Raw genomic sequence first — 11,822 nt, 5'->3', positions numbered from 1 at the left:
GGACGCCGCGACGTCGAGGTCAAGCCTCCATCTTGGAGCGAATAGAACGATCCACTCCCATTATTCACGTCGTATTTTACATCTATTCGAAACGGGGACGCGGATAAGCGTCCAATTCGCTATGACTGGGATATTAATATTCTTATGTTTATAAATTCATTTCTGTCGTAAAGGTAGAGCGAATTATAGAATAGACATGGACGGGGATAGACGTCCAAGTCATTGTGACTGGGACATTAGCGTTCTGGTGTTTTAAACGAGAAAGAGAAAAAGTAGAAATATAAAAATGGATTCTTTTTGCAATTGAAATGTGCAAAATAAACGAATCTTTTGGCTCTCATGCAAATGCACAGCCAAATTTAACCCAGAGTGACTAAAGAATATGATCAAAATATGAAGTGATGAAAGAAATGGACAGAAAAACAATCAACGGTTTGTGGTCTTAAAACATCAATACGCATCATTTTATTTGAATGATGAGCTTTACTACTGTACAACTAACACCTTTATTTTTTGTTGCGATAACATGAGCATGACACAAGTCACATTCGAAATGTTAAGTTATTATTATTATTACGGTTAATTCTGGAAGCTGGAGGGATAAAATGATCACTCGTACAATTCACATAATAAATGACATTCAAGTTTGCGTCAAACTGGAAGGCTGCCGAATATGATGAGATGGACGCAAATGAAGCATAACAATAAGAAATGTGGTCAAAATATGTAGAACTAATAGTCTCCAGAGAATATTCTTGTAATAATTTACCGTTGATAATGGTGGTAAATGATGAAAAATGAGTCTTGCTAGCAATTAATCTCATTTTGAATTTGTAAAAAAAAAATAGGGAATAATTTTTTCCTCATTTTTAATTTGTCAAAACAACAGCTTTGATTTCATTATTTGGACAATAATTTAATTCTCTATATTCTTTATTGCACATGGCAAAATGTGTACGAGCGTTTTTCAATTCATGAACAAAAAAAAAAATCTCGGCGGGTGGGCGGGGCTTACAGTCAGGTGCACTTTAAATAAGAAGATAAGTGCGGGAATTTCTTTTAAAAAAATAATTGTTTTAAAAATGTCCAGGGCAAAACAGAAAAAAAAATACACAAGCGGCGGCGTCACGCAGCGTCGTTCGGACGCCGTCGGCCGGCACGCCACGGCAACGTTCCCTCGAGCGCGGGAAATGGCGTTGGGGATGGCCAATCCCGCCCACTTTTCCTTGGCGGGCGGCTACAAGCTAAAGCTGCGGTGGTGCTGCTTGGAGAAGCGCTCTTGGCGGAGGCGGGCCACCTCGCGGCCGGGCTCCTCCCCCGCCCCCTCGCCCTCCTCCCCGCCGGCGACGCTGCCGGCGTCGCTCAGGTCGCCCAGGTCGCCCAGGTGCTCCACCGAGTCGTACTTCTCCAGGTCGGACGCCACGGTCCGCAGGCTGAAGACGGACGGCGAGTCGGAGCCGGCACGCTCGGGCGGCTCGGCGTCGGGCGGCCCCCCGCCGCGGGCCGCGCCCTCCGCCTCGGCGCCCACGGGGGGGCTGCGTCCGACGGGGCCCGGGCCCAGCCTCTGGGCGTGGATCTGCTCGCTGATCTGCTCCAGGTTCTTCAGGGCCGACGAGTAGCGGCTCTTGACTTTGGAAACCTGCTGCTCCAGCGCCACCACTTTGCTCTTGTGTTCCTGCCGAGCAAACGTTTTGGAATTCGGAATTGGACAGCATGGGAATTCATACGACGGATTCAACAATCTTCAGCTACAAAAATTCACGTGCAAAAAAAAATAGGAGCCGAGTCCACGGCAAAAAATAAAATAAATTGGGTGACAACTTTTTGGCAAAAAAATAGTTATACCTAAAAAAACATACAAAAATCAGTGGCAGAAGGGGGGGAAAAAGCAGCGATGGAAGTGACCCCCCCAAAAATTCTAATTCAGATCAGCAACGGAGGTCAAAATGATGTTTCCAAAACGTAGCGGCATAGTGAAAATGGGAGAGTTGTCATGAATGTGTTCATTTTAAATGGAACTAGCATCATGGCGCTTGGCAAATGAAGACCTCCTGATTTCGAACCTCTGAAACTCTGTTATTGCCGGGCCGGAATTAAGCGGCACGCACGTACTTGGCATTTTAGAGCAAACTACCGTATTTTCACGACGATAAGGCGCACTTAAAAGTCTTAAATTTCCTCCAAAATAGACAGGGCGCCTTATAATCCAGTGCACTTTATATATGGACCAATACTAAAATTGTTATCACGATAAACTCAAATAAATCAGTGGATAGGGTACACCATCCTCTACAGCTCTCACAACTACGGCAAGCAGCCCCCGACCGACTTTACTATTTTCCCCGTAGAAAAAGTACTGCGCAGTGACTGCTGGGATATGTAGTTCTTTTGTCAATACACCCAGTATGACGGCGAGCACACTCATTTGGTGCTCGCGTCATTCCGCCTGGATTTACAAAAGAACTCCTGCCGCTTGTTACTAGCTAGCTACTATTTGCGAATGGATCGTGGCCTGGACATCGACATCAACACAGCTTTATGAACGGTGGCAGGCAGCATCGGGCTAGTTACGCTAGCTACTAGCTAGCTACTATTTGCGAATGGATTGTGGCCGCCCGGACGAACGTATAAAACTCAGCGTTTTCGATGACTCATTTGGACAATTGTTCAATTTGGAAACAGAAAATGAGGACTTTGATGGATTTGTGGGTGATGATGACGTATGTTGTAAAATGGCTAAATAAAGTACAACCCAACTCAGTTTTGCTTCCGTTGCCTTTTTAAAAACGTGTTTTTAGCGTGTGTCCGTATGTTTAAGCTGTTGTATGTTTTGCCATGCCTGGCTGCGTCTATAAAAACTTTGCGTCCTTTGTGTGTGTCAAATACAGAAATAGCACTCGTTACTGACACTGCGGCTTAAAATGCGATGCGCCATATAGTCGTGAAAATATGGTACGGTACGAGGAATTGTTGCCAAAATAATGTTTTTTTCACCTCCAGGATGCGGTTGAACTGCGCCTTGAGCTCAAAGTAAGGCTTGGACTTGACGATGGCCCTCTTCAGCGACTTCTGCAGCGTCTGCACGCGGCCTTCCGCCTCCTGACAGGCGCGAGTCACGCGCATGTGCTCGCGCTCGCTGCGCAGGCGCTCCTCCTCCGCCTCGTTCACCTCGATTAAAAGGCGGAATACGTACGTTTGAAACGGGAGCCGGTCGGGGCCATTTAGGACGGATGTCACCTTGGAGGTAGCGTGGTTGAGCATCTCCTGCCAGGTGGGGTCCAGAGTGTTCCTGCCGTCCGCCATCAGGCCCTGCTCGGCCACGTAAACCATCTCCCTGGCCGCCGTGTGCATGGAGACGGCGCGTTCGTAGCTCAGCGCCGCCTTCTGGGTCTCCTGCTGGGCCTGCGCCGACCGACGTTTGTCACTCGGAGCCGTCCAAATCGTGGCGTTTTTACCAAATGGAAGCCATTGACAAAACGCGGCCCACCTCCTTGGCCAGCCGGCGGGCCTCGTAGTAGGGGCGGGCCTTCTCGATGCAGCCGCCCAACTGGGAGCTGTGAGCGTTGAGCTTGCGGGCCGAGTCGGTCAGAATCTTGCGGTATCCCGAGCGGGCGTCCTGGAGAAAGAAGCGGAACGCCCGTCAGACTCCGCCCACACAACGGGACGCCGACCTTCGCCCACTTACGTCCAACTGCAGCTCCAGTTTGTTTATTTCGGCGCTAGCTTCGTTCAGGTGCTCCAACTCTTCCTGCGGACGGACGGACAGACGGATGGATGGGAAAAGAAAAGTCAGTCAGCACGTAGATTTCTTTTTTAAAAACAACTTGTAAACCTCGATTGCTTTTCCTGCAAAAAAATAATAATAATAACAACGGCCCATGAATCGGAAAAATCATTTTTCGAGAAAATACTATTTTAGAGAAAAAAATAGGGGTGTTTTGTATTGCAAATGTAGAGAACCAGACTGTTGAATGATAATAAATATGCAAATAATTGGAACATCTATTGGAATTCGACGCACCTCTTAATTTCATGATTTGTTTAAGTGTTTTGAAAGTGAGATTTTTTATTTAAATATTTATTTGACCTAATTAAAAAGCATGTTAATGATTTTGTTATTTCATAATTCACTCATCCTTGTTTTGATTCATTTGCTATTCAGAATCCTTTTTTTTTGCTCTGCAGGTTAATTGTGACTCTGAATGCTAGAAAACTTTGTTTACGTGGAGCTGCAGCAACCCGGATGAAGACTAAAATCTGAACTTGTCATTGGCTGATGCTGGTGGAGGTGGGCGGGGCCGGGCGGGACCCTCCCTAGTAAACACACAATCAAAACAATAGCTTTTAGCGTCGCGAATCGTCTTCTAAACGGTGAAAATCTGGGCTCAACCATCGAGAAGCGTCTCAAAAGTACTACCGATTCCAGTACCAACATTTCTTTTAGGGCCTATTCCAGATTGTACGTCTCTCGCCGTCAATGGCAACCAATGAGTTCATGACGCAAGTTTTTGTTGAAATTTGCACTACTGGTCCTCCGTTTACCAATGAGTCAGTGAAGGAGTGATACATGTTAGCCAGGTTTACCTTGTAAAGTATTAATGATCCGAATGACAGAGACGAGTTCCAAATGGGTCGGTCAGTACCTGTATTCGCGGGTCCAATTCGTCGTCGTATGGGCTGTGGAGCTGCTCGCCCACCTTGCTGGCGTGGTTATCTCCAGCCACATCTTGTCGGCAGGCGTCCCTCGGCGACTCCACCACCGCCGGCTCGCTTTGGTCGGCTTTGCCCTCGTCGTCCCCGTCGGGTCGAACCTCCCTCCAGTCCCCGGCGTCCGACTCCCCGGAACCGGCGGGGCTCTCCCGCAGGTCGCCCGGCTCCATCCCGGACCAGATTTCCACAACAAATTGAGACTATTGGCCCACTTTTAGTCATAGGCCACACTCTGGAGGGTTGTCGACGTAAATAGGGGGGAAATAATCAAATTGGGCAAATTGGGGCGAGTGCGAGGTATCCGACGAGCCGCCATATCAAATCACACCGAGTCACTTAGCAACCGGAGCTAAACTAGCCGCGGGCCGGTGCTTTCCGACCGCAACATCGCTCGAGGGTCGAAGCTCTTCTTTTGTGGCGTGAATGAGATAAATCTATGGGAATGCTAAAACCTTCAACGAGCTCGTCATCTTTGTTGTCGCCTTTACGCCCCACCATTGAATGAGCAGGTAGCTAATGGGCTAGCTAGCTAGCGGGTTCGGCTCACATCATCTCTACATTTGGGCGTGCTGTACCATGGAAATCATAATATACGAGGCTAGATGCCTAATGTCACAAATGACCGGCGGCCACCTTGCGTCGGGAAACCGCGAGCCTTTGATGCATGCATTTCCGTTCATTAAAAAAGAGAGAGAAAAAAGATTTTAATTAAAAAATACAATAAATGGGACCATCTTAGATTAAAATATTTGAAGACATTATAGAAAAATATATATATTTAAATTTAGATAGTGTTTAATCAATAATAGTTATGTACTTAACGAATTCTTGCAGTATTAGTTAAAAGTATTAAAAGTAGCCGTTAACTAATTATAATGTTGTTTAACGATTGGCACGCACCAATGAAAAACGGGCGAACAGCGAGGACCTTTGCCTTTGTGCGACTTCCGTAAAAGTGCACTATTATTATTATTAATATTTTTTTTAAATAAATATAAGATTCACGTTTTAATATAGTTGCATATTTGCACCAAATAAAGAGTGTATAATGGAAGCCAGCCAGGTTATATACGGCTCCACAAAAGAAAAGTAAAGCAGCACTTGTATTTGTAACCAAAAGAAAACCAAAATTAGTGACACTTCCGGCGCTTTACAACGTCACAAAAGCGACGGCGTCAGCTATCCTCGAGTATCACGGTAAGGTCTTCGATGTTCTTTTTCTAATGCGTCAATTTAATTTTAGGGATATTTTTGGGGGTTTCACACCCCTTTGTTTAAGACATAACAGAAAATTAGAGCAAAATTGTCTGGTTTTATTTGTTAGGCACCTAAAATGGGCGACGTTTTGGGGAAGGCTAACAACTATAGTGCTAGGTAAATTACTAACGACTGTGGGTAAAATGCGTGTTAAGAGTTTTAAATGTAAGGGTTACATTCTCACAACCTTCAGTCTGATTATTACTCACATCATGAATGCCTATTATTAAGTAATGATAGTTTTGGTACATCAACTTAGAATAAAACGTTCGCAGACTTATTTCCCACTCAAATATGGTTATAATCTTTATATCTTCTTCTAAAATCACAACACCTAACTTTTACAATATATAGCTTAACCTAACTCTGTTGATGTTCAATTGTTGCCTTAAGGCACACGTGTCAAACCATTTCCACAAGGGTGATGTGGTTGAAGGATGGAGAGTTTGACCGAACCAATGAGGTTTCTGCTGAAATAAGCAAAACCTAAATGCAATCAACTAATTACAGTTTAGTGAAAAGAAATGGTCTTTACTGGTTGCTAGGAAATTTGGCACCCACTTGGCCCTTTGTGGAATTGGTTTGACACGTGGATTAAGGCGTAATTAATGTTATTGTCAGATGGAGTCTGGTATTGTTTTTTAAATAGAGGGGGAAAAGTACATTAAATTGAACCTTGAGGGACACCATAATTCAATTCGCTTTTTAATGGCTGTCCTTCCTCGGCCTATCGCTAGAGGAAGGCCTACACGCTCTCCCACCTGAGAATTACTTAATTCATCAGCTGATGTCCACGACGATACACGCCCAATCCATATAGAATGGAGGTTCGTTTATTCGCTCCTCCCAGTCCAAATGGATTGGACGTCTAGCACCGCTAGACGCCCACGAGTCAAGTTTGTCCTCCTGGCAGGCGGTCCGATGTTGGCCTCCGTCCTCCACTACTCCCGACCCGTCCGTTTCTGCCGCTCCCTCCGCATGGACCCCGCCCGCCCCGTGGAGGGCGCCATCTTCGCCAAACTGACGGCCGCCTTTCAGCCGGAGCACCTGGAGGTGCGCAACGAAAGCGGCGCGCACGCCGTGCCCCCCGGCTCCGAGTCGCACTTCCGCGTCATGGTGGTCAGCGAGCGCTTCCGCGGCCTGACGCCGCTGCAGCGCCATCGCCTGGTCAACGAGACGCTGAAGGAGGAGCTGAGCGCTCGCGTCCACGCGCTGGCCATCCAAGCCAAGACCCCCGAGCAGTGGCGTCAGGACCCCGTCGTGGCCCGGAGCCCTCCGTGCGCGGGGGGGTCCCGAGGGGACGCAACCGTGGAGGACAAATTGAAAGTGGGGCGATGAAGGGGATTCTTGCCGTTGGGCGCCATCTTTGTCGGGGCGATAACGAGGACGCTAGCCTTTGTGAAACACTTTGTCGGGATTACACAACAATAAAAATGCTCAAAGACTGAATCTTTGTTTTTATTTGAGGCTCTTATTTCCACCCAGGCTCTCAAATGAGGGCCAATCAACCATATTTGGAGGCCCCAAAAGTATTTCCGATAAAAAGAGAATATTTAAAGTCTTTCAGGAGAGTGGGCAGCTATTTAAGCCTTTAGAGAGCAAGTGACTATTTATGGTTATTAAAAATATATATATTAGCAAGGATTACACATATTTTTGAATGATTAATCAGTCTAATTTTATTTTATGTTTATAATTAAAAGTGAACAGGATGACATTTAATGCTTTAAAAAGCAAGTGACTATTTCTAGTAGCTAAGTATTGTATTTTTTTTTTTTTTTAAATTTAAGAATAAGTCAATATGGATTGGACTTTTCAATGAAGTGAATTTGGAAATATATTTACACATTTGCACAAATGAGCCCTTCTATATATACGTAGTATGAATTCATATATGTTGTTGCTCTTCTGCAATACTTTTCGCTGTCAACAGCACTAGTTGACCACAAGAGGGCGGCATGCGCACAACCCACACGTCATCAATTTAGGACGATTCCCACTAGTAGATGAGTTGTTTATGCGCTCATTGAATAATTTATGATTTGGGAGATTTTGTTAACCTGATTTATTTTGGTTGCGTGGGTCACATTGGAGAAGAGAAGAAGAAGAAAAAAAAACATTGACGTGCAGGCGTCAGCGTCCGTGAGAGCAGACGGGGAGTGTGTTTTCATTTCATCTTCTGGCCAAATATTGTCCATGGAAATGTTGACTGGTGTCACTAGAGCCCCATCGTCAAGCCGTCAAGCATATCGTGACCTTCCTCAATCTGCCTGACGGCTATAGACGTCTAATCCATTTGAAGTGCGAGGGGCTGGCAGCAATTTGGGGGATATTCATGACATTTATGGTGAGATCCCCTCATCTAAACCCCCCCATCAGGAAAAATAATAATTATAATGTGTGAAAAGCAATCTAAACTACATATGGCAAATAAAGAGGAATGTTGTTTATTTTTATGGTATATTGTTAATGTTGGAAAACTTGAAAAATTAATACATTGAAACACAAGACTATGGTTCTTTTTAATTGGAAAAATTCATATTAAGGGATATATTAAAATCATTTAAAAATACTGATAGTTGAGAGGGTGAACAAGGAGGCTCTGGACAATTGTTTAGGTCAACAATAGAACTAAATGATGAATCAGTGATCAAAATAGTCGTCAAATCATCATTTAATCGATCAATTGTGGCAGCGCTAACATACACACACAAAACAGCGACTACCAAACACCGGGCATGCTGGGAAATCCAAGCGCTAGCCAACGATTTGACCCGGCGTCAAAAGGCAAACGGCATTTGCCATCTTTTCCGAGTTGGAAGATTTGGCTCCAGGTGCCAAGTGGAGGAGGGTAAGGGTCGAAGGTCGGGGCGCGGGTCGGAGGCTTGTCTGGAGCCGTTTACCCAAATAACTTTGGACATTTTTCCCCACTTTTGTCCAATACATTTGGACTGGAAGGGGGGCAATTAATGCACATTCTTCAATAGAAAAAAAAAGAACAAGAAAAATCCATGAACTTAAAGTTAAGGGCTTTTTTTTTAATGATTAAAAATAATCACTTGCCCTTTAAAGGGTTAAAGCTCTTAACTGTCCAAAAATGAATGGAAATAAAATAAATGAACAAAAATATTCACTTGCCTTAAAAAAGGATTAAAGGTTTCAAGAGTCTAAAATGAATGATGCTACGATAAACGAAATGACCAAAAAAGGCCTAAAAGTCCCAAGTTTCCGAGAAATGGCGACAAACTTAATGAAATGAGCAAAAAGATGTTGAAATATATGAAAGGACCAAAAAGAATCACTGTTTTCAAAAGGTTTATTGCCGTCAAAGCTAGCAGACGCAAAAAGAAGTCGTGGTCGGCTTGCGTTTATCAAAGCATGTCAGATCCTGTCATGTGACCCCCTCCCCCCTCTTTTACCAAAACCCACCTGTGTGGACTTTATTCCTAATCCACCCCCAAAAAAGTGCCTCCTCAAATAGTCGGACTAGTGAGTGTAACTAATTCTCCCACACAAGGATATTGTCTTTCTCTATCTGCGCTTTTGTCCTTCTCTTTCAAGCCTATTCCGAGCCTATTCACTCATTTGGTGAGTCAGGGGAGGGCGGGGGGTGATTTTTGAGAGGCGGGATTTCAAAATAAAAGAACTTAATAGGCCATTAGCATCCACCTCATGCCAGCCATCCCACTGCTTTAAGATGAAAACAAGCCAAGTTAATGCTTGATTTCATGTCTGCTGGCTGGCATTTTCCCATTTAACAAAAAAAACGATCAATCTTTTATTTTATAGTAGTAGATTTCTATGGCCATTTTTTAAAACTTTTTTTAATGTATTTCATTTTTTTCGGTTTGTGTTAATTTATCAACCGATCGATGATCCAAAAACAACAAACAGTGACCCTTGTTATACTCCAGAACCAACAGGAAGTGACCCAGAATGTACAGGAAGTGACCCAGAATGTACAGGAAGTGACCCAGAATGTACAGGAAGTGACCCAGAATGTACAGGAAGTGACCCAGAATGTACAGGAAGTGAGCCAGAATGTACAGGAAGTGAGCCAGAATGTACAGGAAGTGACCCAGAATGCACAGGAAGTGAGCCAGCCAGAAATGCCTCAAAATGTACAGGAAGTGAGCCTGATATCCCCAAAATGTTTCGACAGTGACCCGGAAATATCAACCAGAAAGTTAGACAAAAAGTCACCTGGTGGCTCCTCGAAACCAACAGGAAGTGACCTGTGAATAGCCCAATGTACAGGAAGCCAGCCTCAAATGCCCCCAAAACTACAGGATTCGATCCAAAAATGTTCCATGGAGGCACCCCGAATTTCCCCACGATGAAGAGGAAGTGAGCCAAAATGAACAGGAAGTGAGAGCTTGCGCTTTGTTCACCAATGGCATTTTCCCCCTTTTTTCTTGTTGTTTTCTTTTGGTTGACATTTTTCCAAACAACTGTCCGTCTGGGTATCCTTCACTTCACCTCGCCACTCACTCCGCCGTCCCTTCGGGGGGGCGGGGCCGCGTGCGTTTCACGCTTGACCTTCCCTTCGCTGGCTTTGTGGCGCCGTCACTCCCGCCTCCAGTCTCTTGACCTACTTGCTCTCTCCGTTCGTTAGCGAGTCACCGACGACGCGGAAGTCCGCCGCCGCCGCCGCCCCGCGCCGTCCACGTTCGCGTCTGTCTGCCGCATCTGGACGAAGGCCCGCCACGGTTGTCCACGGCAACGTGGCCTACCAGGGTTTATTTTGCCGTAATGCCAATCACCTGAGACGCGACGCGGTTGAAAGACCTGTGACGTCCGTAGCTGTCGACGGCGGCTAATAAGCTTAAATGCAATTTCCTGGCTGGGAAAAAACCCTAAAAAAAAACAGGCAGTGACCCGGAATTGACCTCCAAGCCACAGAAAGTGACCTGAAGATGGCTTCAAATCAACAAGAAGGAAGCCATCATGTACAGGAAGTGACCTTTGACTAGCCCAAAATCAAACTGTACGTGCTCCTAAACCAATGAGCGACAAACCAAATCAATAATAAGTGAGCTGTATAATGCCCCAAAATCATCAGGAAATCATGTACAGGAAGTGACATGGGAATAGCCCAAAATCATCCAAAGTAACCTTAACCCAAGAGAATGGTCAATTTAAAGTGACCTTGAAACGCCCCCAAATCAACCGGAAATGACTGGTAGATGCACTAATATGGACAGGAAATGATCCCTAATGTAGAGGAAGTGAGCTTGGAAAGTAACCCCAATCCTACAGAGTGTGACCTATACATGCCACAAAACCAAAAACGTGACCCCATGCCACCAAATCAACAGGGAGTGACCTGGATGTCCGATCCGTCCCAAAGAATGGGACGTCCGCCGGCGTCCGTCCTTCTCCGCGATACGTGATGGCGTCGGGTACGTCGGCGATGGCGACGGCGTCGTGGAGCGCGACGCCCGCGATTGCCGTCACTCACGGCCCATTAAAGAAGAACACAAAGAGCCGAGCGAGGCGTTTTTTGTCATCCCCTTGACACGGAACACTTTGTTTCCCAGCGAGTCGGCTTAAAACGTCGTTTTCACTCGTTCCATTTGTGCCCAATTCTAAAAGACCACCTTGTTTTTTTTCCGGCTTTCTGGACGATAAACCGCTTGCATTATGGGATGTTGACGCCCAAAGACGTGGAGTTCATTAGCCCATTAAAAAAAAAAAACTTGCCCATAATGAGCCAGGACCACCTCTGGATTATTGATGATCGAATTGACCATCTTCCATGTAGACTGGACGTCGTTTACTGTCTTTGGAATCCACCGACGGCCTTTGAACGCAACGTGACTTTGGGAAAGTGTCCGATGAACATAAATCATCAT

At 45.4% G+C, this 11,822-nt stretch overlaps 2 protein-coding genes across 4 annotated transcripts; one reads left to right on the top strand and one right to left on the bottom strand.

Moving 5' to 3' along the window:
• Nucleotides 1-433: 433 nt before the first annotated feature.
• Nucleotides 434-5,369, bottom strand: LOC144073462 (SH3 domain-binding protein 5-like). Its single transcript, XM_077599299.1, has 6 exons — nt 4,644-5,369; nt 3,686-3,748; nt 3,488-3,616; nt 3,238-3,402; nt 2,995-3,168; nt 434-1,675 (listed from the first exon to the last, which is right to left on the bottom strand). The coding sequence occupies exons 1-6, from the start codon at nt 4,878-4,880 to the stop codon at nt 1,238-1,240; spliced, it is 1,206 nt and encodes a 401-aa protein (XP_077455425.1). The 5' UTR covers nt 4,881-5,369; the 3' UTR covers nt 434-1,237.
• Nucleotides 5,370-5,745: 376 nt separating this feature from the next.
• On the top strand, nt 5,746-7,416 carry bola1 (bolA family member 1). 3 transcript variants are annotated; one of them, XM_077599301.1, is made up of 2 exons: nt 5,746-5,907; nt 6,881-7,416. In XM_077599301.1, the coding sequence occupies exon 2, from the start codon at nt 6,889-6,891 to the stop codon at nt 7,303-7,305; it is 417 nt and encodes a 138-aa protein (XP_077455427.1). In that variant the 5' UTR covers nt 5,746-5,907; nt 6,881-6,888; the 3' UTR covers nt 7,306-7,416. The 3 variants fall into 3 exon arrangements, with proteins under 3 accessions (XP_077455427.1, XP_077455426.1, XP_077455428.1); XM_077599300.1 differs by lacking the exon at nt 5,746-5,907 and adding an exon at nt 5,914-6,084; XM_077599302.1 differs by lacking the exon at nt 5,746-5,907 and adding an exon at nt 6,093-6,794.
• Nucleotides 7,417-11,822: the final 4,406 nt, after the last annotated feature.

The sequence above is a fragment of the Stigmatopora argus genome, chromosome 4, assembly GCF_051989625.1.
Source record: "Stigmatopora argus isolate UIUO_Sarg chromosome 4, RoL_Sarg_1.0, whole genome shotgun sequence".
NCBI lineage: Eukaryota > Metazoa > Chordata > Actinopteri > Syngnathiformes > Syngnathidae > Stigmatopora > Stigmatopora argus.
The sequence above is the reverse complement of the archived record's forward strand: the minus strand, read 5'-3'. Positions and strand labels throughout refer to the sequence as shown.

Excerpts from the sequence above, each read along its gene's own strand:
- LOC144073462 (XM_077599299.1), bottom strand. The coding sequence starts at position 4,880 with ATGGAGCCGGGCGACCTGCGGGAGAGCCCCGCCGGTTCCGGGGAGTCG. Across the intron at positions 3,403-3,487 it reads CCCGCCGGCTGGCCAAGGAG|GCCCAGCAGGAGACCCAGAA; the intron begins GTGGGCCGCGTT and ends CGGTCGGCGCAG. Across the intron at positions 3,169-3,237 it reads TCAACCACGCTACCTCCAAG|GTGAACGAGGCGGAGGAGGA; the intron begins GTGACATCCGTC and ends CTTTTAATCGAG.
- bola1 (XM_077599300.1), top strand. The coding sequence starts at position 5,934 with ATGCGTCAATTTAATTTTAGGGATATTTTTGGGGGTTTCACACCCCTT. Across the intron at positions 6,085-6,880 it reads GCTAACAACTATAGTGCTAG|GCGGTCCGATGTTGGCCTCC; the intron begins GTAAATTACTAA and ends TCCTCCTGGCAG.